General features: G+C 54.5%; 2 protein-coding genes across 3 annotated transcripts; one reads left to right on the forward strand and one right to left on the reverse strand.

Moving 5' to 3' along the window:
* Positions 1-3,943: 3,943 nt before the first annotated feature.
* Pinlyp (phospholipase A2 inhibitor and LY6/PLAUR domain containing) lies at positions 3,944-9,568 on the reverse strand. Of its 2 annotated transcripts, XM_090322879.1 has the most exons (6): positions 9,484-9,568; positions 7,601-7,747; positions 6,472-6,588; positions 4,772-4,924; positions 4,342-4,485; positions 3,945-4,186 (listed from the first exon to the last, which is right to left on the reverse strand). In XM_090322879.1, exons 2-6 carry the CDS (start codon positions 7,668-7,670, stop codon positions 4,032-4,034), a joined length of 639 nt encoding a protein of 212 aa, XP_090179005.1. In that variant the 5' UTR covers positions 7,671-7,747; positions 9,484-9,568; the 3' UTR covers positions 3,945-4,031. The 2 variants fall into 2 exon arrangements, with proteins under 2 accessions (XP_090179006.1, XP_090179005.1); XM_090322880.1 differs by lacking the exon at positions 6,472-6,588 and having other exon boundaries at positions 3,944-4,186.
* Positions 8,820-23,347, forward strand: Xrcc1 (X-ray repair cross complementing 1). The gene is made up of 17 exons (XM_090322888.1): positions 8,820-9,086; positions 9,445-9,537; positions 14,673-14,783; positions 18,087-18,245; positions 18,602-18,670; positions 18,767-18,878; positions 19,011-19,117; positions 19,188-19,299; positions 19,448-19,706; positions 19,923-20,039; positions 21,308-21,401; positions 21,479-21,611; positions 21,859-21,910; positions 21,979-22,118; positions 22,642-22,732; positions 22,995-23,070; positions 23,166-23,347. Exons 1-17 carry the CDS (start codon positions 8,820-8,822, stop codon positions 23,277-23,279), a joined length of 2,106 nt encoding a protein of 701 aa, XP_090179014.1. The 3' UTR covers positions 23,280-23,347.
* Positions 23,348-27,840: the final 4,493 nt, after the last annotated feature.

Genomic DNA, 27,840 nt, shown 5'->3' on the forward strand with positions numbered 1-27,840 from the left:
GAGGGGTGCTGGACCTGGCGTGTCGTCCTTGTGTGTGGTTTCTGCCTGCCTAGATGCTCAGGTGTGGGAGAGGGCGTTCGGGGTCAGGACTCCCCATTCCAGGGCGTGGGGCCTCCAGACCCCTTGTGTGCTGAAGGCTTTCGGGGCTCCCCCCAATCCGGGGTTACATCCTGGTCTCCGACTGCGGTTTCTGGCTTTCCAGGGGAGACAGAGGACTCCTGATTAGCGTGAGCTGTGACTGGATCCCCCCAACTCCACTGTTGGGGTGAGGGGTTCCGGGACCTTTGGATTGCTGAGTCTTGAGTACCAGTAGTCTTTGTCGGTTTCCTGGGGGGAAAGGTCTGCACGCAGGACCCCAAGAGGCGCTGAACCTTAACCGGGGAGCTGGCCCTGGAGTCCCAGAAGGGCTGGGCACCTGGGCGCCTAGCTGCAGCCTCCCCGACCCGGGGAGACGCCAGGGGGCTGACGAGGGGGGGATGGTCCCGCAACATTGAAGTTGGGGGGACGGGAGATGGGCATGGTGAGGGTACCAGAGGCCAGGAAGGTCCTGGGCTTGGCGGGGACAGGAGCCCACACTTCAGACGCCTCGCACGGACTCCTAGTGGCCTGGGTCCCGGCTGCTGCCGTCTGCGTGGGTTTGACTGGCTCGGGTGTGGCTGACGACCCGGTTCACAGGTGATCGGGTGTCTCGGAGGTGTGTGCTCCTGCCTTTCCTATCTGGGGGGAGGGAAGGGGTCCCTTTCTGGCCTGATGTTTCCTCCACCTGCCTTTTCAGAGAAGCCAGTGAGCTGTCGCCACTGCCTCAGGCGCTCACCCGAGGCCAGGCTAGGCCCAGCTTTGCCCCGGGCGTCTGGGGCCCCGGAGGCCTCTGCCAGCTGGGGCACACGGTGCCCTGTGCAAGGCGGAGTCCCGTGCTACCAGAAGAGGAGGCCATGGTAGATGGGGAGAAGTGGGGAGAGGGCATGCCGCAGAACTGTGGGTCCCACCCGGCCCCTCCCCGGGGAGCTGCAGGCCTGGGGACTCTCCCAGAATGCTCTGCCTCCACCTTTGTCTTCTCCTGACTTCTCATCCATCAAGTTTCCTCTTTATTGCCCCTTCCCGAGGTCCTCCTCGACCACACTGGGGAAGTACACACACCCATGTTGGCCAAGTTGCTTTTCCTGGTAGCAAAAACAACTTTATTGATTTACTTGTTTCATTGCCTGCTTATGGCCTTTGACCCCTTGCTGTCTCATCCACTAGTGTACCCCAGCACCTTGAATGTTGCCTGGAACATAGTAAGTGCTAATTCATTGAATAGGGGCAGGATGAGCTGCCATTTATTTTTATTTATTTTTATTTATTTTTTCAAGACTGGCACTCTGTCATGTTGAGCCACAGTGTCACTTCTAGTTTTCTGGTGGTTCGTTGGAGGTAAGAGCTCATGGACTTTTCTGTCTGGCTTTGAACCATGATCCTCAGATCTCAGCCTCCTGTAATGACAAGCATGAGTCACCTGGGCCTGGTGAGAACCACCATTTAGAGCTGGCCTCTTGCCTCAGGACAGCCGGAGGACTGGACGCAGAGAGCATCATGTGCAAAGCCACTCAGCCTTAGCTGAGAGAGATCTGGGTGTATGTGTGCCACCCAGCACGCCACTGCCCCACACCTCCCCAGCCAAGCCTGAAACTTCAGCCAAGCACAGTAGCTGGGTGTAATGGCACATGTCTGTAACACCAGCCACAGGGGACGTGTCGGGAGAATTTTGATCTGAGGTGAGGCCCAGGCAAAAGCACAAGAGTTTGTCTGAAAAATAATTAGACAAAAACAAGAAGGCTGGAGGAAGGTGGCTCAAGTGGTAGAAGGTTTGCCTAGTAAGTGCAAGGCCCTGAGTTCTAAGCCCTGAGGTCACCAAAAAGAAAAAAGAAACAGATGAAACTCTATGTATGATTTAATGCCATATCCCCCCAAATATTTTAACATGTAATATTTTTCTTTTGAGACAGGCTAAAGCCTGGAGTAGCCTGGAACTCACCATTTTCCTGCCTTAGCCTCCCAAATGCTGGGATTACAGGCATGCATCAGTATGGCCAGCGACCAGTGGTCACAGGGTGTCTTCCTCTTTTTCTCCCATTTACACTGCCTTTGTTTGTGAGACAGGGACCCAGGCTGGCCTGGAACTCATGATCCTGCTCTCTTCCACTTCCTGAGCACTGAGATTACAGGAATGCAGTGCTGTATCTGATTCTGACACTGCGGCCCTGTACTCTCTTGCCCTGGTGGCAGTGTGTGTGTGCCAGTGGGTGACACTGTGGGTTTCACAATGCTTTGTTGAGGGATGGGGTAGTTGCCTTTTATTAAGATGGGGTCTTGCTGTGTTAACTAAGATGGTCTGAGTTCAAGTAATCCTCAAAGTGCTGGGATTGCAGGCAGGCACCACCCCACTGCACCTCCTTTGGATAGGATTGAATTTCAGGCTGTGGGTGAGGCTTCTGTTTCTGGAAGCAGCCAAGAAGAAAAGAATAAACCCGGAGACAGGTCGCTGGCTGCCACCCGCGTGTCTGTGACATCTCAGGCCACTGAGCAAAAAGTTGTAGGAAATGTACCAATAATTTTGTTACAGCTATTGCCAGGGTTTCCTGAGCCACAAATGCATGGTGTTGTGGATCAGAGGCCCTTGACCCTTCCCACAGTGGGGTTCCACCCGTGTCTCAAACAGTGGGCAACCAGGGAGGACAAAGTGTGGGATAATTGGCCTGTGTGGTGTTTTAGAGAAATAAAAAAAAAATGAATGAGATCTTACTGTGTGTTCTTTGGGGCTTGAAGGGGGGAATCCATGCAGGGCATCTGTGTGTGTGTGTGTGTGTGTGTGTGTGTGTGTGTGTGTGTGTGTTCATCCGACCTGGGGCTTGAACTCAGGGCCTGGGTGCTGTCCCAGAGTTTTTTGTGCTCAAGATTTGTGCTCTACCACTTAAACCATAGCTCCAGTTCTGGCTTTTTGCAGATTCTTTGGAGATAAAGAGTTTTAGCAGTGAATCAGCAAAAAGTCAGAAGTGGAGCTGTGGCTTAAGTGACGGAGTGCCTGCTTAGCCAGCTCAAGGCTTGAGTCCAATCCCCAGTATTGCCAGGAAAAAGTTGAGGGTAACAATGAGACTTAAAATGCACTGAATTTTTGAGATCCTGTGATCTGATGTGAGAGTCTCTATCAGGAACCCAATCTGGAATATTGTGGAAGTCCACAAAACATACACTGTGTCCCTGAACTAACTCCAAACCAGTCAATCTGCAGCTAGAGGTAGAAACCACCCAGGCCAACCCACAAACCCCTAGAAACAAGAATAGCTGGGCTGGGAATGGTTGTTACACAGCATTATTGTGGCATTAGATGATTCATACAGCTTTGTTGTTTTCAGCTGCCGAGATTAGGACTTGTTATTGTAGCATGATCTGGACTCTCCCAGGTGGTGCCAGGGTTTGGCATCAGCCAACTAATGGACCCTGGTAAGTGGCAGCTGTCAGGATGATTACTGTTTATGCAAATGGTCTGCAGGATCGCCACTCTCATAAAGGCATCCACTAAGTGATAGAAAGTACGCGCAGTGGAAACTGAGGCAAAAAGGGGCGAGAGGTGAGTGAGGACGCTGAAGCAAACAGTTGCAGAACTAAATGAGAAGGGTCAGAACCAAGCACGGTGGTGCACACATGTAGTCCCAGCACCTGGGAAGCAGTGGTAGGAGGATTCAAGGCTAGCTTAAGATATGTGGTGAGACCTCATCTGAACCAACCCTCTCCCCTCCTCAAAAAAAAAAAATTCAGAGTTGAGATGGCAAACTGAGGTAGAATATGGGAAATACTTAGCACAGGGGCATGGCAAAGGGTTCCCCTTAACTAAAAGCCAGCTCCCCCAAGAGACAATCAGAAAGAAGGTCGAGGTCCTCACCCTCTCCCTCCCTCCTTTCAGAGATGCACTGTATCAGGACTTGTTCTGTGAGTCTGTTTTAATTTATAGGTGCTGGAGTGCCGGGGACACAGAAAGACTGAAGGCCACACATTCACTGGGCCCTGCTGGAGGGGTGGGAGGCAGGCAGGCAGTCTGCCCGGCGGAGGAAGTAGAGGTAGGAGGGGGAGGGCACTTCCGCCCCCACCTTGGTGTGGCAGGCACTCTGTGTGGCACAGCCTCGAGTGGCAAATTTGGCGTTGATGATTCCTGCAAAGGGGAAGGGAGCACTGTAGTGGGCTCCTTTCCTTTGACCCAGGAATTGCCCTCCTCCCACCTTGCCGCCTTCCAGCCTGCTGCTGTAGGGCTCCCTCCTTCCCCAGGCCAGAGAAGTTCCACCCTCCACCTCCCTGCCACTTCCTCACCAGCCTGGACGCTGCCAGCAAAGTAGATGCAGTGAGTTTCCTTGCCAACACAGCTGGCAGCCTCTGTTTTGGGGCAGGTCTCCTGGAAGGGCACGATGCAAGATGGGCACGTCAGGCCATTCTTTGTTCGGTTGTTCTGTGGAGCTTCAGATGAGAGAAGTGTAAGGTGACACCCCTTACCCTCACTTTCCCCAGACCCCCTAGGGTTGCTAATGGACACAGCCTTTTCATTCTTTCTCTTGGCCTCAACTAATGATCCTGCCTTATGCCTCCCACCAAATGCTGGGATTACAGGTATGTGCTGCTGTGCCTGGCTTGGCCACTGAATCCTGCTGAAACTGGGGCTCAGAAACCAGCAACAAAGTACTAGCAAGATGCCACCTATCCTGCTGGGGGAGCAGGGTTGGGGGCAGTGCATGCTGGCACTCACGGGGCACAGATCCACGGTTGCAGCCATCGCTCTGGCAGCAATGTGCATTGGACACCATGTAGTCATCGGGGCTCATGGTGGTGGATACGAAGCCTGAGTAGCAGTCGCTGAACTTCATGCAAGTCTTTAAGGTGTTCACGGACTTCTGACCCTCTACAAGGTGGAGACAGAAACACAGGGTGGCTAGGTGGCAGAGACCAAGCTCTGCCCTCCCCTAATCAGCCTGGTAGCCTGTCCGGGGTGATTTCATTAAGTGGCGAGTGGCCCCTGGTACCTCCATGACACTGTCTCTTCCATCCAGTCCGTCCCCCCCTCCAGCCTTCGCCAGTCCAGCCTGCCTGCAATTCTTTCCTAAGCTGCTTCTGGCCTCCCCCAGGCTGTGTACAAATGGTCTCGTCCAGCCCAACCACTATGCTCCTCCCACCCCCCCAAAGTCTCTCCTAACAACCCCCAGGATGCTTTGTCTCCCAACTCCAGTGGTCTTAGGTGCATTTACAGTCACCCCTTGTGCTATCCCTAGATCCCCAAGGTGGTTCAAAGCCAGCCTGGGCAGGAAAATTTGTGAGACTTTTTTTTTTTTTTTTTTTTTTTTGGTCATGGGGCTTGAACTTGGCCTGGGCGCTGTCCCTGAGCTCTTCAGCTCAAAGCTACCACCCTACCCTTGAGCCAAGCCCCACTTCCCATTTTCTAGAAGTTAATTGGAGATAAGAGTCTCAGGTCCTTTTGTGCCTGGGCTGGCTTTGAACCACCATCCTCAGATCTCAGCCTCCTGAATAGTTAGGATTACAGGTGTGAGCCACTGTGCTGACCTGTGAGACTTTTCATCTCCAAGTAACTACCAGAAATCCAGAAATGGTAGAGTGGTAGCCTTGAGCAAAGAGCTCAGGGAGGGGTTGGGAGTGTGACCTATTGGTACAGTGTTTGCCTAGCATGCATGAAGCCCACCAGAAATGGTGCTGTGGCTCAAGTGGCTCTAGCCTTGAGCAAGCTCAAGGACAGTGCCCAGGCCCTGAGTTCAAGCCCAAGGACTGGCAAAGAAGGACAGCACCCAGGTGGCAGACAGACATACACACACACACAAACAGACACACACACTAGGCTGGGTGTGTCTTCCTGGATCACATTCCCTTCACCCATCCAGACTGGTCTTCGGTACGACCCTCCCATTCTACTTTTTCTCTTAGGTTTTTTAGGGGGAATGCCGATCCTGAGAACTATTCCTGAGCTTTTTTTTTTTTTTCTCAAGGCTGGCACTTTACCACTTGAGCCACAGCTCTCCTTCTGGCTTTTTGGTGGTTCATTGGAAATAAGGGTCTTACAGACTTTCCTGTCCGGCTGGCTTCAAATGGTGATCCTCAGATCTCAGCCTCCTGATTATCTAGGATAACAGGCGGGAGCCACCAGTGCCTAGTGGGGTTATTTATTTATTTATTTTTCTTTCCATGTCTCCATCCCCTTCTCCCTTCTTTCTCTCTTTTGGAGGGTCTCATTCTCTGCATCCCTGAAGGCAAACGCCATCATTCAACCTCTTCCTCCCATCTCAGACAGTCATTTCCTCCTCTCTGCCTAAATCTTTCTCCCCACGCTTCAACCATCCCGAGAACAGAGATGAGGCACCCCAGCCCAGTATCTTCTATCCTGGATCACCCCAACCCTCCCAAGACCGAAGCCACGCCCCCGGCATAAGCCACGCCCCCTACTTGTGCTGGACTCCCCCACGAGAATCACGCATGCGTCCTTGCCGGCCTCACAGGTCTTCATTTTACCGCTGCACGTGTTTCCCGGACCCTTGCACACCTCGCAGTTTAGAGGGCTTCCTGCAGTGTAGGAGAGTCTGTGGTCATGGGCAGGGTGGTCTTAGGTGATTTCGACTTTGTACTTCCGAGAAGGGAGGGGAGATGATGGTTTGGGGATGCAGAAATGAGGGGGACCCCGCGCCTCCGGCTGTTTCATCTTGGGTGGGGCGTTGATTACTGGGCCACGGAACCATCCAGAGTCTGACAAGGAAGCGGTGGTAATGCCAGAAAGCGGCTTCTAGAAGGGCGGGAAGCGACTCCCCTGTAGAGTCTGCTTACTTAATTACAAGGCTGGGGCCTTGAGGACGCCAGGGTCCTCTCAGCAAGCTCGGGGGCAGGGGGGGGGGCCTGGCAAAGATTTCCTCGGGCTTCTGTGAAACTTCAGGTCCAGCTGGTTCTTGGGCGTGGAACTCTTGTGTACAGTAGGGATTCAGGCTGGGGTATGTGAGGCTGGGGTCTAGGGAGGAAGGGAGAACTTGGAGTATGAACTCCTTGGTCTGGGAAGAGGAAAAAAGGGACCTCAGGTCCGAAGAAACTTATGGCTAGGACTGGATTACTGTATCTAGGTAGAGAAAGAAGCCATGGGTTCAGGCTTGCCTACTAGCATAAAGCCCTGGGTTCCATACCCCAGTACCACAGAACCAGAAAAAGCCGGAAATGGTGCTGTGGCTCAGTGGGTAGAATGCTAGCCTTGAGCAAAAGAAGCTCAGGGACAGTGCCCAGGCCCTGAATTCAAGCCCCATGACTGGTAAAAATAAATAAATAAATAAATAAATAAATAAGAAGAAAAAAAATCTCCTTTTAAAATTAAATGTTAAAGGATTCCCTTTCGAGTCATTTGCTAGAATCCAGATATTTCCTTTTGAGACCTTGCCTCAGAGGCAGAGGATTCAACAGCCCATTAAACCCTCAGGCTTTCTTTCCTTACCCTTTGCCAGGCTCCAGGAGACCTCCCCTTCCCCCCTCCCCTCTGCTCAGTCAATCCTCTCTTTCCTGAGATCCCAGGTCGAAATTCAGGTCCGTTGTCACTCACCGATGCCCAAGAGGGTGCAGAGCAGCGTGAAGGCCAGCAGAAAGGTCCTCTGTCTCGTGGATGGTCTCATGGTGTGTGTGTCTGCAGTCCTGGGTCCTCTGCCCTTATAGGAAGCTGGGGAAGGGCGGGTCTGGACCCACCTTCACCCTGGGGTAAGAAATGGCTGAGGTCAGAACCCAGGGCAGTCCTTCACAGCCTACAGGTTGGGGAGGTGAAACCATCCTCCAAAAGGAACCTAAACACCTCAGACCTAGCCCCTTCCTCCATGAAAACTCAAAAATCAGCTCCAGGCCCCTGAAAGTCCCTTCCTCATCTTTCCACCACTCATTTTTTTTTGTTGTTGTTTGTTTGTTTTCCTCCAAGCCCAAGGTCGGAGCCAGGTCATTTGATTTCCTGTGGGTGTACAGTGTCTGCAAAGAAGGACTGGGATCCCCACTCTGCCGTCTTCTCAGGAAGGCGCCCGGCGTGGGCGGGGTGGGACCTGGGAGCACCCAGCTTGTCCAGGCTCGTCCTGCGGGGGCCGATCGCCTTTGTCTCCCTTTCCTTCTCCTTCCTGTTGGCCGGCACACACTTGCTCTTCTGTGTTTGGGCTGGCTCCAGCTCGGACCTCGCCCAGGTCTGGCAGCCTTGGGTCTCTGAACAGAGGGGTGCTTGTCAGCGGCCGGAGGCGGGCGAGGGAGGAGACCGGCGGCTGCAGGTCACAGACTGGGAAACTGAGGCACCTGTGGAAGTTTTAGAACTTCTCTGTGTGTGCGAGTGTGCAGCTCGGGAACATGCTCTGCGTTGAACTGAGGCCCCCCTCTTCTCCCCTGACTCTCTCTTGGCCTCAGGCACGAAGCTGAGAGTCCTGAGTGTGAGTGTGTGTGAGTGTGTGTGTGTGTGTGTGTGTGTGTGTGAGTGTGTGTGGCCGCCCGAACAGGTGCAGGAGATCCGGTTGCAAACCAGTCCCGCCTCTCCGCGAGGACGGCTCCGAAGCCCTCCGGCTGCCGTGTGATTGGCGACGGCATCACCCAATCAGGACGGCGACTTTCTCCCAGGCACCAATCCCTGCGGCCGCTCCTGTTGCTATGCGCCCAGCAAGCGACTTGACGTCACCGGGAAACCGGATAGAGATTGGTGGGATTCCAAAGGGAGGCGGGGTGTGTGTGTGTGTGTGGGGGGCCAAGGAACCTTGTTGCTAGGTAACGTGACGCGTCTCCCTGGAGAGACGCGACGGGGCATGCGCCTCGGTGACGTCAGCGCCGGCGCGCCGCTGTTTGAAAGGACCGTGGCCTCGCGCGCTTGCGCACTGAAGTCCGCGCGAGACGCCACACCACCCCTCCCCCGCCTTCTCTGCGCCCCCCCCCCAAAAAAAAATAAAACAAAAAAAGAAGAAGAAAAGAGAGAAACCACACAAAACGCCGACCGTCCCGGAGAAGCCCACGGTTGTTCTGACATGCCGGAGATCCGTCTCCGCCACGTCGTGTCCTGCAGCAGCCAGGACTCGGTGAGGCACGGGCCGGGGGCGGGGGGGGGTGGGACACGGGGGGGGGGACTCATGAAGGGGGTTTTGTGAGGTGCAAAAGGGGGACCTGGAGAAGTGTGAGGAGGGTGGTGAGTGGGGCGAACTCTGAGAGGCCCGGGAGGGACGTGTTTGGGAACTTCTGGGGGTCGTCGGTGGAACTTGGAGAGAGAACAGAGGACCAGGAGAACTAACTCCTAAAAGGAACCTGACGGGGAAACGCCGGGCAGACGTGTGCTTGTGGGGGAGATTGCCGAGGACCCGGAAAGCTCAGGAATTAGCTGAGAGCTGGGAGCCCAGAGGTCTCCTCTCCGCTTTAACTCTCCTGTCCTCGTGTCTGCAGACTCACTGTGCAGAAAACCTGCTAAAAGCAGACACTTACCGGAAATGGCGGGCTGCCAAGGCTGGCGAGAAGACCATCTCTGTGGTTCTGCAGGTGAGCCGCGCCCTCCTCTCCCCCCACTTACTTCTGCTTCCTCCCCCGCTTCCTCCCCTTCCTCTGCCTTCCACACGTAGGGCTGTATAGTCTCTGGTGCAGATTCTGCTCAGCCACCCGGCTCCAGGTCCAGTCATTTATTTTCTTCCGGTCCCAGCTTCTGTACCCCTCAGAGAGGAGAAAAGAGATCCATGGACTATGCCCAAGATGACCCCAGAAATCTTATCTCTGGGACCCTGAGTGTACGCTGAGTGAGTTGCTTCCGCCTTCTGGACCTCAGTTTCCTCAACTAAGACAGAATGAATCATGACCATGTACCTCACCTACTAAAGTCGATAGGAGCCAGGCTAGGAGGTGTCCAGGAAAAACAAGCAAATTGAGTTATTTTCACAATACCTGGAACTGAACTCAGGGCCTAATTTGGGGTTTACCTCTGGAGCCACACCTCCTCTTCTTTTGTTTCTTTTTTATATGGGCCTCCAACTAAGGTAGCTGGACCTGACCTATACATCAGCTGCTTTCTCTGTGTGTGTGTGTACTTGTGTGTACCAATTCTAGGGACCTTGTATTCCTGTGCTACTCTACTGCTTGAACTATACCTCCTTTTTGCCGTTTAAAACATCCAATAGACTTTTCTGCTTCAAACTTTGATCCCTAGATCTGATTAGATCTGAGTCTCCTAAGTAGCTATAGGATTGAGCCACCCTCACCTGGCTTCAACTTTCTTTTCTTTTTTCTTTTTTTTTTTTTTTGAGGAGGGGCGCTCAGCCGTGGGTCTTGAACTCTGGTACTGGGTGCTGTCCCTGAGCTCTTCAGCTCAAGGCTATCACCTTACCCCTAGAGCCACAGCCCCACTTCATTTTCCAGTGGTTAATTGGAGATAAGAGTCTCTCGTTCTTTAGTGCCCATGCTGGCTTGGCTTTGAACCTCGATTCTCACACACGTCGCCTCCTGAGTAGCTAAGATTACAGATGTGAACCGCTGCACCCGGCTTCCACTTTCTTTTATTTATTTTTTGGTCACTCATGGTGCTTGAACTCAGGGCCTGGTTACAGCTGTCCCTGAGCCCTTTCACTCAAGGAAGTGGCTCTACCACTTTGAGCTACTTCTAGTTTTCTGATTAGTTGGAGATAAGAGTCTAAGGAACTTTTTCTGTCCTGGCTGGCTTTGAACTGTGATCCTCAGATCTCAGCCTCCTGACAAGCTGGGATGACAGGGGTGAGCCTGGCTTCTAACTTCCCTTTAAAATGGGGAAGCTGAAGTCTATCGAGGGGAAATGAGTGGCCAGACCAAGCCATCATTTCTAGAATACTGACTAGGTTCTGAATGCTTTTTTTGGCCCGTCCGGGGACTTGAACTCAGGACCTGAGCACTTCTAGCTTTTTCTGTGTATGTGGTACTGAGGAATCTAACCCAAGTCTTCCTGCATGCTAGGCAAGCACTCTACCACTAGACCAAACTCCCAGTCCTCTGAATACATATTCCTCACTAAATCCACACCACAGTGCTGTGAATTGGAGTGGGGGAGGCAAAGGAGTAAAATGATTCCACCTGAGATGGCTTGACACTTAAGGAGGCTTTGCTGACAGGTCCAAGGCGCTGATAGGAGAAAGAGGGCTGAATGCATTTTAAGTATCCCCTTGTAGCCCGTCTTGCATGCCACCTGGCACTAATAAACGACAGTGCTGTGGCTTGAGTTCATTTGTACTTTAAACTACCTTTTCTCATTCTTCTTTGACTTTATACACTGGCTTCAGCTACCCAGCCACACACAGCCAGCCCACAGGCTGTCCTTCTCTCTGTCAGCTACATTCCTTAGTCCTGAATGGAGGAGTGTTGATGGGAGGGGGGAAGGCTTATGTGATTGTGTCTTGTCTTGGGTGTGTTCTTAGGAACAGAGATGTGGCTCAAGTGTCAGCGTACCAGCCTTGAGTGAAAAAGCCAAGAGACAGCTAGAAGCCCTGTGTTCTAGTACTGGTCACAGCATGAAAAAACAAAAAACAAAAGCTGGCAGTCTCCATTGTCTATACTTCATATGAGTTGATTCATTGAATCCTCATAAAACCCCTTGACCCAGGCTTGCTATTTGTATTTTACAGATGAAGAAACTGAGGCTCAGGTGAGTTATGCAACTTGCCTGAGAGCCAGCCTTTTAAATATAAATTGAGATCCAGGTTGCTGATGATTTTGATTATGTTTGGGGACCTAGATTCAAAATCCACATCTCCATCTTATTCACTCGGTGACCTTAGGTACTTTTTCTTTCTTTTCTCAGTTTGTCCATTGAGAATAATGATATCCAAACCCAGAGTGGTTGTGGGAATTTGGTGACATGCTGTCTGGAGAAGGGATCTGTCAACACGTGGGTGTTTGTACAAAGGGAAGAACTTGTGATTTTACTGTGGAGCTGTCAGGCTCTCTGATCATGATGAACCCAGGAGATCCCATGTGGTTCTGTGAACTCAGCCACAATAGGAGCAGAGACGCTGGTGATAGAAGAGACAGGAGGTGTGTGGGGGTGGGGGGAGTGGGCAAAGCAGTATTCTTTGGCCTGGGAGAAAGTGGTGGTATTGTGGCCAACACCAAAGTGAGCAAATGGAAACAGTTTCAGAAAGAGGTATTGGGATGTCCCGTTTTGGTGTTGTTTTCTGTTTTGTTGTTGTTTTCCAGTTTGGGGGCTTGAACTCAGTGCCTAGGTAGAACTGTCCCTGAGCTTTTTTCCTCATGAATAGCACTCTACCACTCTGAGCCACATTTCCACCTCCGGTTTTCTGGTGGTTCATTGGAGATAGTCTTATACCGGTAGCACACGCCTGTAATCCTACTCAGGAGGCTCAGATCTGAAGATCAAGGTTCAGAGCCAGCCTGGGCACAAAAGGATCTGAGACTCTTATCTCCAGTTAACCTCTAGAAAGTGGGAACTGGGGTGGTAGCCTTGAGGTGAAGAGCTCAGGGACAGCGCCCGGGCTGAGATCAAGCCCCATGATCCACCAAAAAAAACCCCAAAAAACAAAAAATGAGTCTTACTCACTTTCCTTGCCCAGGCTATCTTTGAACCAGAATCATTAGATCTCAGCCTGAGTAGCCAGGATGTCAGGTGGCGGCCACCAGCACCTGGCCTGGAAAGTGTTGGGACTCACGCTTTTACTCTGGTCTGGGAGGCTGGACACTGAAGGCTTTGAGCAGAGGAGGGACAGAAACTGCTCTGATAGCTACAGGATCCCCACATAAATTCTTCCTTTGGAAAATGCCAGACGTCCCCTAGGCAGGGAGTTGGGGCTCTCAGGAGCTGACGTGTGTTCTCTGGAGGTGATGCTAGGGGAGAGATCTGGCCTGCCCCTTGGCTGCTCTGGGCTCCCCTGCTACGCCGTGGTTCTCCAAACTGGTTGTGTTACACAACCACCTGGGCCTTGCCTGGGGTGTGGCCCTCTGCCCTGCTCGTGACAGCTTCATACAACGTTTTTTTGTTTGCTGTGGCCACAAGAGGTCTTGTGATGAGCTGGTCACCTGCTCCCGGGCAGGGTGTTCAACGTGGGTACCAACCATGCCTGGCCTAGAGGGGATGGCTCTGCCACATGTGTCACCATGGCACACTTGGTCATGTGAGGAGCAGCGTCCAGCAGCCCCATGGTACACGGCTTGCTTTGAGGACTTGCTGACTTTACAATCACTTCATTTGCCATGGTGCAGTTTGCAGCTGGTGACACGCGTGTGGCTAAGCATGTGGATCAGGTGTGGGTTCAGTGACCCCAGACTGGAGCCAGATACCCCCCAGCACAGACCGTTACCAGGCCTGCCCGGGCTCAGCTCCGTCACTGCCTTCACAGCCCCTGTCCTGGTTCTTGTCAGCACAGATTTCCCTTGGTCTCCCTTGGATTTTCTGCCAGTAGAGTCACAGCGTTTTCTGTTTCACCCCTTCTTTTGCTTTGATTTGTTTTTGTGCCCATCCTGGGCTTGAACTTACAGCCAGAATGCTGTCCCTGAGCTTTCTTTGCTCAAAGCTAGTGCTTTACCACTTGAGCCACAGTTCTACTTCTGGCTTTTTTGTGTGTGTGCTTAGATGGAGATAAGAGTTTTGTGGGGAGGGTTTGGCCTGGTGGTAGAGTTCTTGCCTAGCATGCATAAAGCCCTGAGTTCGAGTCCACGTAAACATAAACAGAAAAAGCCAGAAGTGGTTCTGTGGCTCAAGTGGTAGAGTGCTAGCCTTGAGCACTGAGAGGCTCAGGAACAGAGCCCAGGCCCTGAGTTCAAGCCCCGAGGCCTATTTTTTTTTTTTTATTTTTATCTTTTATTTTTTTGCCAGTGGTACCAAGGAATCAAACCCAGGTCTTCGTGCATGCTGGGCAGGCACTCTTACCAGTAGGCCACATTCCCAGCCCCACCAAGGCCTATTTAAAAAATAAAGTCTCACAAACTTTCCTGCCTCGGCTGACCTCTGGAACCTCAAGCCTCTGATTTCAGCCTCCTGAGTAGCTAAGATGACAGACGCAAGCCCCCTTCGCCGAGCTTGGTGTTTGCCTTTTGGGTTTCACAGTGTTCCGTGGTGTGGAAGCTGGTGTGATAAAGCATGCCTGGAGTCCCCACACTAAGGGGACTGAGGCAGGAGGATCCAAAGTTGGAGGCCAGCTTGGGCGACATAGGGAGGCTTGTCTCAATTTGAAAACCTGTCTGCCTTGATGTCTGCCTGCTCCCCTGCTCCCTCCTCTCAGCCCTGCTACTCTGTGCCTTATTCCTAGGGAGCAGCAAGGCCTGCAACTAGGGGACCCTGTCCTAGAAATCAGTGAGCATAGCTCGGCCCACCCTGCCCCGTCCCTTCCGGGCACCTGCCTTCCGCCAGGTCCCAGGTTGAGTGCAGCCTCAGGTCCAATCCCCTCTCAGCAGAGACCCCTGTGTGGGGAGACGATGTGAGGAGTCTGGAGTGGCCAGGAGGCTGTGGGGTGGGGTGCCCACTCAGTGGCTCCCACTCCATGCCAGGCCCTGGGCTGTGTGCCAAGGAGCACAGTGACACAGCCCAGCCCCGGTCCCCAAGGACCCAAGGCTGACACTGCACAGGCCTGGCAGGCCAGTGGGGGCCGTCCCTCTTCCCAGCCAGGCTGCTGCGGAGAGGTGCTCACTGCAGCTCTGTCCCCCTGCAGCTGGAGAAGGAGGAGCAGATCCACAGCTTGGACATCGGCAACGATGGCTCCGCCTTCGTGGAGGTGCTGGTGGGCAGCTCGGCAGCTGGGGCCAGCGAGCAAGACTATGAGGTGAGCAGGGTCGGGGGACACAGGCCCTATCCCCAGGACCCATGGCCTCCCTCCCAGTGCCATGCCCCCAGGACTTTTGCTTTAGCTTTTTGGCTAAGAGCCTTGTTCTCTTGGCCTAAACTACTGCCCTCCTACCTCTGCCTGTTCCCCAGGGCTGGGACTGCAGGCGTGTGCCGCCACACCTGGCTCGTTTTTGAGTCAGGGCCCTGCTAGCTTATGCCCAGGCAGATGTCAAACTGTGCTCCTCCTGTCTGTGCCTTCCAAGGGCTAGGATTCCAGGTGTGCACGCCCAGTTGGAGACTTCATTGTCTGGGATGCCTTTGTGAGCCATTTTATTTGTGACAAATATTTACAAGAAGGAATGTCTGCTACTTGTTATTTTGAATTTTTCTCCAGTCCTCTGGGACTTGAACTCAGGGCCTGAGCACTGTCCTTGGGCTTTCTCAAGACCTAAAGCTCTACCACTTGATACATAGCACCACTTCCGGCATTTTTTTTCCCTATGCATGTGGTACTGGGGAATCGAACCCAGGTCTTCGTGCATGCTAGGCAAGCACACTACCACTAGGCCAAACTCCCAGCCTTTATATTGGCTATTTTAAAAGTAGCACATTCTGGTGGTACTGGGTTTAAACTCAGGTGCTAGGCAAGTCCTCTTAACATTGAATCACGTCTGCAGCCCAGCACAGTCCTTTTTTTTTTGCCAATCCTGGGGCTTGAGTTCAGGGCCTTGCCTCTGTCCTTGAGCCTCTCTGTGCTCAAGGCTAGTACTCTACCATTTGAGCCACAGCACAGCTTCCAGTTTTTGTTCTTGTTGTTATTTTCTGCGTATGTGGTACTAAGGAATTGAACCCAGGGCTTCATGCATGCTAGGCAAGCACTCTAACACTAAGCCACATTCCCAGCTCCCTAACTTATACTGTTGAGGTGGCTGTCACAGCCCCAGAGCCCCAGGACAGAGAGACAGAGAGAGACAGAGACAGAGAGAGGCATAGTGACAGAGACAGAGAGACATAGAGAGAGACAGACATGCACAAACCAGGCATGGTGGTATATACACGTGGACCCAGTTCTCTGGAGGCTGGGACTGTGAACTGTTTCAGCCCAGAGGTCAAGACTGGCTTGAATAATACACTCTACCACTTGAGCCACAGCTCTACTTCTGTCTTTTTTTGTTGGTTTATTGGAGGTAAGAGTCTCACTGACTTTCTTGCCAGGATTGACTCTGAGCTAGGATCCTCAGATCTTGACCTCCTCAGTAGCTGGGTTTACAATCATGTGTCATCAGTACCTAGCTCCTCCTCCTCCACCTCCTCCTCCTCCTCCTCCTCCTCCTCATCCTCCTCCTCTTCCTCCTCTTCTTCTTTCTCTTCTTTGTCTTGCTCATCTTCTCCTTCTCTTTCTCCTTCTTAAAACTGATTGGTAGCTAGCTGCTTCATTAATGAAATGTTGCGTGGGTCAAAATAAAACTACTGTGACAAAGAGTTTACAGGTAAAGTGAACAAACCTGTTTCCTACCAGATGTGTTTTCTTTTTGCAATGAAAACTAGTTTTTAATTGAGGTTTATTTTCAATTCAATAAAATACACAGTAAATGCCTGTAAAATCAAGTTCTGGGCCATGGCATCAGACCAGGACAGGCCTCCCCACATCAGAGCTGTCCTGGCAGACTGGCACACTGCCCTCCACCTCCCTGGGAGATGAAGACAACAGGTGGTTCTTTTTTTTTTTTTTTTTTTTTTTTTGGTCAGTTGTGGGGCTTGAACTCTGAGCCTAGGCTCCGTCCCTGAGCATTTCAGCTCAAGGCTAGCACTCTACCACTTGAGCCACAGCACCACTCACTTTTGGCTTTTTCTGTATATGTGGTACTGAGGAATTGAAGCCAGGGCTTCATGTATGCTAGACAAGCACTCTACCACTATGCCACATTCCCAGCCAGCGTGAGCCAGGGCAGAGAATTTCACACGAGGTGCTAAGGTAATGAGGTGCACTGCTAAGGTCTGTTGAAGGCGCAGTGTGGGAGCTCTTTCCCCTTGGGTAGAGGACCAAAGGGAGGCAGAAGTGGTAGAGATAGAGGGTACAAGTGTGGAGATGTCATCACTGGACACCAGCATTCAGACTTTGTGATGTCCCTGATGGCTCTGCAAGTATGTGCTGAAGCTGCAAGCTGGATTCACCCTGGGCCACCAGAAGGGGCAGCCTCCGGAGAAACCCACAGGGCTTACCCAGGAGTGGACCTCTTAGCGCTCCCCCCACCAAAAAAAAGCCAGCCACCTCTCACCAGCTCCCCCTGCTGGCAGCACTTGGCAAGCCCTCTTCTCACCAGCTCCCCCTACTGGCAGTGCTTGGCACATAGCTGGCCTGCAGGAAAGTGGGCTTTTTTTTTTTTCCAGGCAATGCTCACATCCCAGAGGTGACTGGGTCTGAGTGAAGAAGCAATTGCCTAATAGTTGATACTTTCCCCTGCCTCTCCTGCCTCTTTGAAGGATGCAGTCTCATTTATGGCCTCTTGTGATCCTCCTGGCCTTTCTGCTGGCTCCATGGTGTACTTTCAAAAGATGTTTAAATACCACACCACGGTCAGCGCCCAGGACCAGAGCCCCATGACCAACCTGAGTTCAAGCCCAGGATTGTTAGAAAGAAAGAAAAACCAGGCCAGGAGTTTGGCCTAGTGGTAGATTCCTTGCCTAGCATGCATGAAGACCTAAGTTCAATTCCTGAGTAGCACATACATAGAAAAGCTGGAAATGGTGCTGTGTCTCAAGTGGTAGAGTGATAGCCTTGAGAAAGCTCAAGGTCAGTGCTCAGGCCGAGTTCAAGGATGGGCAAGAAAAAAAGGAAAAAAGAAAAACCCAAACTGGCTGATGATAGGCTCCTGATAGCCTAGCTACTCAGGAGGCTGAGATCTGAGGATCATGGTTCAAAGCCAACCCAGGACAGGAATGTCCATGTAACTCTTACCTCCAATTAACCACCAGAAAACCAGAAGTGGTGCTGAGGCTCAACATGGTAGAGAAGTAGCTCAGGGACAGAGCTCAGGCCCTGAGTTCAAGCTCCATGACCAACAACAAAACAAAACAAAAAAAGAAGAATCAGTTATGTAGTAGAGGGTTTGATATTCCCCATACAAAGAAACAGCAACACCTGAGTCGAGTATTGAAATACCATACACCACGCTGTACGTGTCCACATATATTTAACGTCCATTGGAGGCCCAGAAATGCAGGCATGTGAGCTGGTGACCCCTGTCCTCTGCCTGGGCCTGTGCCCCCTTGCCCAGTCCCTGTGTGTCCTTCCACCCAGGTCCTTCTGGTCACCTCATCCTTCATGTCCCCTTCTGAGAGTCGCAGTGGCTCCAACCTCAACCGCGTCCGCATGTTTGGGTCTGACAAGTTGGTGCGGGCGGCCGCGGAGAAGCGCTGGGACCGTGTGAAGATTGTGTGCAGCCAGCCTTATAGCAAGGTGCCTGGGTTCTGAGGAGTGGGGTTGAGGCTGAGGCCCCCAGGGTTGGGAGCAGTGAGCAGCTGGGGTCTTTGGGGAATGTCCCAGGCTCCCCCTGCCTCCGGCGCCGAGTGATATGCCCGAGTAGGTTTGCGTTCTGGAAGTAGATCAGGCAAGAAGGCGGGCATAAGTGGGCTGGGTGGGGCAGCCAGCGAAGTTCAGTGTGCCGTTCCCCCCTCCTCAGCCCAATTGGGCTACCTGCCTAGTCCTCTGTCCCAGAGAGGACAGAGACAGAAACGGGCTTCTTTAACTGAAGGGTTCTTGGGGCTCAGCTCTGGCCTGGCCTGACACCCCGGCCCCCACCCCTGCTTCCCCAGGACTCCCCCTATGGCCTCAGCTTTATCCGACTTCACGGCCCCCCAGACAAAGAGGAGGCCCCTGCCCAGGTAAGCCGCCCCTGCCTCCCAGGGCCGCATCCCTAACTCCTCACCCCACCCACCCACCCACAGTCTTCCCACATCCCTGACCTTGTGGGAACTTAGAAGGCCACGGTGACCAAGCTTGGCCAGTTCCGGGTGAAGGAGGAGGAGGAGAATGCCAGCTCCCTGAGGCCCGGCTCTCTCTTCTTCAGCCGCATCAGCAAGGCGTCCCCAGGTGCGTGTGGAAACCAGAGCACCAGACCTCCGGTCACTGCCAGGTGCTGGGGGCCACGCATGTCCCCTAGGTAAGCAGTAGAGGTCCCTAGGACCCTGGCCTCTCATCCTGGCTCTGTTTCTCCCTCTGTAGCCACATCAAGTGAGCCTGCCGGGCCCAGCTACGCTGCCGCTACACTGCAAGCCTCCAGTGCTGCCTCAGCTTCCCCTGTGTCCAAGGCCATAGGCAGCTCCTCCAAGGTGAGATTGGAGACCCGAGGGACTGGGGAAGAGAGCTTCTGGAGTCCTCAGCCCGGTCCCTTCCACTCAGCCTCAGGAGACCCCCAAAGGGAAGAGGAAGTTGGATTTGAATGTAGAAGAAAGGAAGGCCACCAGCAAACCAGCAGCCCAGCTTTTGTCACCTGCGCTCAAGAAGTCCAAAGGTGAGCACCTTGTTTCCCTGGGAGCCGGGGCTCAGGTGTCCTCCTGGATCTGAGGGAGGAGGCTGGGCCCTGGGCCCCTGGATCTGAGGGAGGAGGAGCAGTATGCGGGTCCCTGTAGTGTGATTGAATCTCTGCTTTGGCTCTGCAGTGCAGTCTACCACCCGGTCCCCAACCACGGCCTCCGTGTCCACCCCAGCGCCGGCCCCCGTCCCAGACAAGCCCCGGGGAGAAGGACCTAAGCCCAAGAGCACCCGAGCAGGCGTCCAGGAGCTGGGGAAAGTCCTTCAGGGCGTGGTGGTGGTGCTGAGTGGCTTCCAGAACCCCTTCCGCTCCGAGCTGCGAGACAAGGCCCTGGAGTTGGGGGCCAAGTACCGGCCAGACTGGACCCCAGACAGCACCCACCTCATGTAGGCCCTCACCTCGGGGCCTGCGTTCCCTGTCATCTCTCCCTCCCCTCCTGCCTCCCCTTTACTTCTGTCCCTCTGTCTTTTGCAGTTTCTGCCTGCTTTTCTCTCTGGTCTTCTTTGGCTTCTCTTATTCTGTCTCTTCCTCCTTCACCCCTCCTTTTCCCCCGTGTCCCTCAGATCACAGCTCGCTGATGCCCCTCTCTTCTGCTCCCTCAGCTGTGCCTTTGCCAACACACCCAAGTACAGCCAGGTCCTGGGCCTGGGAGGCCGCATAGTGCGAAAGGAGTGGGTGCTGGACTGTCACCGCATGCGCCGGCGGCTCCCCTCCCGGAGGTGAGCCCCCGCTCCCCACGCCGCCCTCACCCCAGGACCAGCCCCCGCTAGTCCACTGCTCAGGGCCCAGCGTCTGCCGCTCCTACGACAGCAGAGGGCCTAGGGCTTGGATGGGTCACAGGACGTGGTGGCACATCCTTAGCACAGAAGGAAAAGGCGCTGCAGCCAGGGACAGCAGTGCAGAGGGGTAGGGTGGGGGCAGGCACGGGGGTGATTCAGTCATTCAGTCCCCGGGCTCCTCAGTCCTGGGACCCAGATGTGGAGGCCTCCTGAAAGGCCTCTCAATATGGATGAGGGGTTAGATTGGTTTAACCCAACACGGCGAGCCCAGGGTGAGCCTTTCAGAATGAGAAGACTGGGGAGCAGAGGCAGGGACGGGCAGCTGCCCCACCCTGCAGGCAGAGGAGCCACAGAAGACTTCTGAGAGGTGCTGGGCCAGCCTGTGGCTATGGAGCAGAAGTGGGGTCTGCCTGGCTTGTTAGTTCCCGCCTGCCATCCCAGCTCCTCAGAAGGCTGAGATCTGGAGATGGGGCTTCAAAGCCAGCCTGGGCAGGAAAGTCCATGAGATTTCCCTCTCCAATGAACCAGCAAAATGCTGGAGGTAGAGCTATGGTTCAAGTGGCAGAGCACCAGCCTTGAATGAAAAAGCCAAGTGAGCGTGCACGGCTGAGTTCAAGTCCTGATTCCAGCACACAGATAACACACACACATACCTGTTCTGTTCTGAGTCACCCTAGATGACACTGCGAGGTGTGAGGCTCACTGCACCACGCACGGTGCAGGTGCAATGTATTGTGAGATACACATATATATATATATATATGTATACGTATATGTATATGTGTATGTATATATGGGGGCGGTTGCTTAGACTCAGGGACTGGGCTAACGCCCTTGAGCTTTTCTGCTCAAGGCTGGCACTCTACCACTTTAAGCCACAACTCCATTTCTGGTTTCTGATGGTTCACTGGCCATAAGAGTCGCAGGACTTTCCAGCCCTCAGATGTGAGCCTCATGAGTAGCTCAGATGTGAACCTCCCTTCATCATCTCTCCTGATGAGTAGCTAACCTTGATTTCTCTTCCCCTCTTCCACAAAAGAAGGGAAGGAGAGAGGGTGCTCAGAGTTTATGGGGTCCCTTCTGGGGTGGACGGGAGGGATACGGGAGTGGTTAAGTCCTGTAGCTGCCACTGCCCAGCGCCCCTCCTCTCCCTCTTATGTCTTCTGATCTGCTTGTCCAACCCCCTCCCCCGCCCCGTTCCTCCCTAGGTACCTCATGGCAGGGCCTGGCTCCAGCAGTGAGGATGAGGGGGCCTCCGACAGTGGCAGCAGTGGGGACGAAGCTCCCAGGCGTCCCCGAAAGGTCTGGAGCCTTGGCTGGGGAGGGTCACCCCCCCCCCAGGCAGCCCTCTCTCATCCTCACCCACCCACCCTTCTCAGCATCCACAGACCAAAGCTAAGCTCCCCCAGACACAAGGATCCAGCTCACCCCCAAAACCCCGAACCCCTGAATTGACCAGAGCAGCCTCTCCAGGACCCCCGGAAGATACAGATAATGAGGAGGAGCCAGCTGGTGAGAACATGGGGGGAAGGGGGGGCTGGACTCCCAGGGCAGAGGGAGGTGGCTGGGGCTGGAACCCCTGGTCTGAGGGAGGAATGGATGTGTTGCAGATAAAAGGTAGGAGGAGGGGTTTCTGGGTGGAGACCACTGGGCCTGAAGTTGGGGTGATGGGGTGCCCAGTGCCATTGCAGAATTGAGGGGTGGCCGAGTTATCAAAAGACAGGGCACAGGCTCTGCCTGACTGAGCTTCTCCTGGCAGGACAGGACAACGGGGCGGACGAGTCTGGGGACACGGAGGACGAGCTGCGGAGGTGAGGCCAGCTGGCCTTGGGTGAGGGGTTGGGGAGAGGGCGCTCCCTGAAACTCCCTGCTCTACCAGGGTGGCAGAGCAGAGGGAGCAGCGGCAGCCCCAGGGGCCCGAGGAGAACGGCGAGGACCCCTACGCAGGCTCCACAGACGAGAACACGGACTGTGACGACCACCCTGAGACCCCCGACCTGCCTGTTCCAGAGCTCCCAGGTGGGCCAGCCCTGCGCCTCTCAGCCATGGACGCCCCCAGCAGCTACCGCCCTGCCCACTGCCTCCTGGGCTGGCCCCTTTCCTCAGCCTCCTCTGGGGTGCCATCCTGGTGGGGCCTCTGGGCCTCCCCCACCCAGTGCCAATGCTCTGCCCTCCTCACCCCACCCCTCCCCAGCCTGGGTCAGGGCACTGAGCTCCCTCTGGTGGCACCCTGAGCTTCTGTCGCCATTATCACCAGGGGCACGACTGCTGGGGGTGGGGTGCAGCAGGGCCTGCTGAGCCTGTTGGGGTGACAGTGGAGGAGGGGGAGGGCACTGACCCCACCGCACCCCAGGGGACAGGAGGGACCAGCTAACATGGAACAGTGCCAACTCTGGGGCTGCCAGCCTGCACCCCGCCACTGCATCCATGAAGCCCCCACCTGACTCGATGGACTAGCACAGCAGCAGGCAGGGGTGCAGACAAGCTTCCAGAAGGTTCTGAGTGCCACCCCATGTGACTCTGTCCTCCTCCTCCTCCACAGACTTCTTCCAGGGCAAGCACTTCTTCCTGTACGGCGAGTTCCCCGGGGACGAGCGCCGGAGGCTCATCCGCTATGTCACGGCCTTCAACGGGTCAGTCCGAGTGTGGGGAGTGTGGGGAGGGGCAGCCAGGCTGGGGGACACAGGCCAGCCCTCACACTGCTCCCCTCCCAGGCGGCCTCCACCATCTCTAGAATGTGGCCCGGCATTGAGGCCTCACCTCGGAGGCTGGGCAAGGCTGGCACCTGGGAGGCAGAGCTGTGCCTCGAGAGAGAACCACGAGGAGTCTGATGTTGGGAGAAGGGACTCCCAAGTCTCTCATGTGCCCTCTGCCCCTTTTCTCCTTCCCCATCAGGGAGCTCGAGGACTATATGAGTGAGCGAGTCCAGTTTGTAATCACGGCCCAGGACTGGGATCCCAGCTTCGAGGAGGTGAGCCTTAGAAGGGCACAGAAAGGGCACCCCTCACCCCAAACTCACCCTGGCAACTCCTTAGTGACCCATTCCCATGTGCCCCCCTCCCCCAGGCTCTGATGGACAACCCTTCCTTGGCGTTCGTCCGACCCCGATGGATCTACTCCTGCAACGAGAAGCAGAGGTTACTTCCTCACCAGCTGTACGGGGTGGTACCCCAGGCCTGAGGTGCCCTGCCTGATTGTGTTATATACATGTGAGTGTGTGCACAGGTGTTTAATAAAGGAGACTTGGTTTGGAGTAGCTGCCCCATCTCAGCGTCTCCCGAGGCCCCCACCCACCACAGGCCAAGAGGCAGTGGAAAGTCCTGGAGTGGGGCTGCCTCAGGGCTCTCAACTCCAGCCTCAGGATTTGGACTCCACTGAGGGAGTGGGGGAACAGACGGGGTTCTGGCATGGCCTGTCTGAGTTGGGGTGAGAACCGCTGGGGAACATTACAGCCTTGAGATTCTCCCATCTGAGGACCAATGCCAGCCAGGGATCTTGAACTTGGCTCTACCCCCACTCCCCAGTCCTGGGGCTTGAGCCCTGGGACTACGCGCTGTCTCAGCTTCGTTGCTCAAGGCTAGTGCTCAACCACTTGAGCTACAACTCTACTTCAGGTGGTTAATTGGAGAGAAGAATCACGGCCTTTCCTGCCTGGGCTGGCTTTGAGCCTTGCGATCCTCAGATCAGCCTCCTGAGTAGCAAGGGCTATAGGCGTGAGCCACCAGTAAGGGACGTGACTTGTGATTTCAGTTTTTTTTTTGGTGGGGGGACCAGTCCTGGGGCTTAACCTCAGGGCCTGGGCACTGTCATTAGACACTTCTTTCTCAAGGCTAGTCCTCTACCACTTGAGCCACAGCACCACTTCCAGCTTTTTCTGTGTATGTGATTCTGGGTATCGAACCCAGGTCTTCATGCATGCTAGGCAAGCACTCTACCTCTAGGCCACTCTCTCGGCCCATGACTTGAATTCTTTGTTTTAAAGCTTTGTGCAAGAGCCAGTCTGAGCTGCAGGTCTTTGAGACAGGAGTCCACCTCTAGCCGCTGGCTTCCTAATCAACATTCCCAAATTGATGTCTCAAAATGTGGCTTCACTGTTTTCTCCTGACTGAGTCCCTGTACAACGGTATCACCTTGCCTCCAGGAGAGTCATCTCCGCTTTCCTCCCCCTGCATTGATCATCCCAAGGAGCTCCAAATGCGGTTCCTTCCTGAGTCCCCAAAGCTGCCAAAGTTTCCTCCAAAACTACCAAGGTGTCCATTTCTAGCCTCAGTGTCCATCCTGAAATCCTCCCAGAAGGATGCATTTTGGAGGGATCCTGAATGGTCACTGTTAGTGCAGTAGGCTTTTTCCATAGCTTAGGCTACACTAGGCTGGTTTAATAAATGACAGCCTCCCTGCCTGGCACTCCTTTGGAGCAGTTACAACCATATTTGGCAGTGATACTCTTAGAGTAACCTTGATCCCCTTTTTCTGCCCCTTGGTCAGCAGCCATAAATCTTTAACCACCAGGATCAAGTCCCTGGCTCACATATCCACACCTAGAACCCCGCCTTCCACCCCACCTCAGACACCTTGTGAAAAGGGGTCTTACCTGTCCCTTGGCTGGCAATAATAAACAGATGTTTGCATGGTTTTCTGGCATAGTTGAGCAGTCAAAATCCTGAGCCTTCCATCTTTTGCCCCTCCCTCCCCTAAAGTGTGTTTCTCCTGGGCCTTCCTCCACCACCCCTACCCACAGGCCAGGTGCCTTCCCCTCCTCCTTGGGGCCCAGCACCCTGAGAGCCATGCCAGGACCTGTGCCCCTGGCCTGGGTCTTAGCTCCACTCCAACATCTTGCTGGCACAGGAACTTGGGGGCAGAGGGGTAGGTGATCACCAAGCTCATGGGGTGAGGCTGGGGGGCTCAGGTCGACCGTCAGGGACGTTTGGAAACAAGGTGCATCCACAAGGAGGCTGGGGTCCTGAGCTTTGTTTGTGAGGCAGGGCCACGGGAGGGCGTGGTTTGCAAATAGACTAAGACAGTCTCTTGGCAATTTATACCCAAGGCGGGGTGGGTGGGGCCTCTAGGCACAACTCACGTCCCATTCATCACCAAACTAGGATAAATGGAGCTTTACAGGATAGGCTGAAGTCCTTTGGCTTTGCCTCCAAGGCTCAGGGGCGGGGCTTCGGGCGTGGTGGGCGGGGATTTGTGTGTCTTAGGGGCGGGGTCTATGTGTGCAGTGGGCGGGGCCTCACTGGGCGCGGCCGTTTTCCTGGGCTTCTCGCCGCGTCCCCTCCATCCACGGGCGGGCGGGCGCCCCAACCGAGCCCTCCTTCCCCATAAATTTCATCCCTGGGAGGGCGCCGAGGCCGCGCAGGATAGGCGGGACACCTAGAGGAAGATGCAAAGGGAACGCGTTCCCTGATGGACATTTTTCTCTTTTCCTTCGTGGGTCCCAAGTATCTGGGGCTTTAATGCAGCCCTCGGAATAGAGGCATTCGGGCCCCCGGGCACCTCCCCGCCCCACGAGTCGAAGCATCCCGACACCAGTCCATCCCCATGGGGGGAGGGGATGGCACGCAGACCCCCAACCCAGGACCCCCGCTCGCCTCTGCACCCGCGGCTCAGCCCCTCCCCGGGGACGGGGCTCCGGGTCTCTCCTGCCTCCCGAACGCAGGCCCTGCCTCCCAGGGACTCCCAGATCCGCCCCTCCTCCGGGCATCACTCCCACCCGCGCCTCCCACTCCGGGCAGACCAGGCGTCGGCACGCACGCGCAGGGGCGGCCCGCGCGGCCGGCGGCCTGGGTGCACCAGCTTGAGCTTTGAGACCCCAGGACCGCGCCTGCTCTCTCTTTGGCCTCTCTCGAAATTCCACGAGGCGCCTGGGTTTCTTATCTGGGAACAGATTGGGAGTGCGGAGCGAAGATAAATTCTCACAGCCAGGCACCGGTGGCTCACGCTGGTCACCCTGCTCTGAAGCCAGCCTGGGGGATCAACGTCCGTGAACCTCATCTCTCGTTAACCAACAAAGTGGAGCTGTGGCTCCCGGGAGCTCACACGCCCAGGGACAGCGCCCGAGCTCTGCGTTCAAACCCCACGACCGACGGAAACGAAAGAGCCCCGCCCTGGCGGCCCCTCCCGACCCCCAGCGCGGCAACGCCCCCAGCGGGCGGGGGCGGGGCTCGGGCGAGCCGGCAGCCAATGAGAGCGCACGCAAACTCCACCGTCTCAGGCCCCGCCCCGCCCCCTCGCCCCGCCCCCTGAGTCTGGCCGGGCTGGCTCCGGGTGACCAGGAGGTCCATTCTCCGGTGCCAAGTCTCCAGCGTCAAGCCTTACTGGCACTGTGCCCAGGCAGGGACAGTACAAGGCCCTGCCCTGCACCAAAAGGACCATGGAGTGCCCGAAAGTGTCCTCTCTGCATGGGTGGACGCCCAGTCTCATGACCTGGGGTTATTTGGGTTTGGGAACTAAATGTCCTTCATAACTAACTGGCTGGATCCTGCCACTGTCTTGACGAGGGTGATCAATAAATTATGTGGATACTCTGTGAGTGTGAGTGTGAGTGTGGGAGAGAGAGAGAGCGAGGTGGGGCTGGAACTCAGGTCCTAGGTGCTGTCCTTTCCACAGCTTCACTTCTGGCTTTTTGCTGGCTAACTAGAGATAAAAAGTCTCACAGCTTTTCTTACCCAAGCCTGACTTCTAACGGGAATCCTGAGATCTTAGCCTCCAGAGTACTTAAGCTTACACATGCAACCAGACTCCAGTGGCTCACACTCAGGAAGCTGGGACTTGAGGTTGGAAGCCAATCTCAGGCAGAAAAGTCCATGAGACTCTTATCTCCGATAACCTACTCTGAAAAGGGCAGAAGTGCTGCGGTAGGTCAAGTGGTAGAATAATAGCCTCGAGTACAGGAGACTTGGGGACACCTAGGCTGTGAGTTCAAGCTCCAAGACTGGTGGGGGGGGGGAGATTACAGATGCTGTTAGGAAAGTGGAGGAGAGAGGAAAGAACAGGCCAGACTATATCTCAACAGGCTAGAACTGTTTATTGCCAGCAAGGGGGCACAGACCTTCCCGTGGGTATGGAGGTTTGTGTAAGGAGATGGGCTCAGGAATGGGGTTTTGTGGGGTCTAGCAGGGAGGCAGAGGATTAGTGCAAAGAGCCATTAGGCTAAAGGAGGTGGGGGCTTCTCTGTTGGATCTATAATGGAATGTTTACAGCTAGGCTTAGATTGCCCGGCTAGAGTTAGGCAGTCTGCACTTATGGCCTTCCTGGTATCTCTAGGCACCTAGGGAAACAGCAGGGGTGGTCAGTCTTTCAGATGAAGACCACTGATGTCCAGATCGTATATTCTTTTTGGTTAGGGGAGGTTAAGTAGACCTATTAGAGTCAAGGTATCCTAAGAAGAGCAAGTGACCAGGCTTCAAGATGGGAAGGATCATGCTGTGTTCACGGAATCTTCTGCACCATATCCTCTCAGAGTCTGGTCTTCTGGTCTTCCATTTTTTGGAAGTTCCAGTCCTCAAGCATGCCTCAGGGCCTTTGCACTGGTTGAGCCTTCTTTATCCTTCCTTTATTTCTTTGTTTATGGGACTCTCCTTCCCTTCTGATCTCAGCTGTAATGTTACCACAGCAGAAGGCTTCCCTGGTCACGCTTTCCTCCCTTACTCCACAGTGGACACATTCTAGATTGCCAGCTTCGCTATCTTGTTTTTTTCTCAGTCTTATCTGGGCAGGACTTATCAAATAATAGATATTC

This window comes from Megascapheus bottae, chromosome 31 (assembly GCF_031878675.1).
Source record: "Megascapheus bottae isolate mThoBot1 chromosome 31, mThoBot2.hap1, whole genome shotgun sequence".
Taxonomy (NCBI): domain Eukaryota; kingdom Metazoa; phylum Chordata; class Mammalia; order Rodentia; family Geomyidae; genus Megascapheus; species Megascapheus bottae.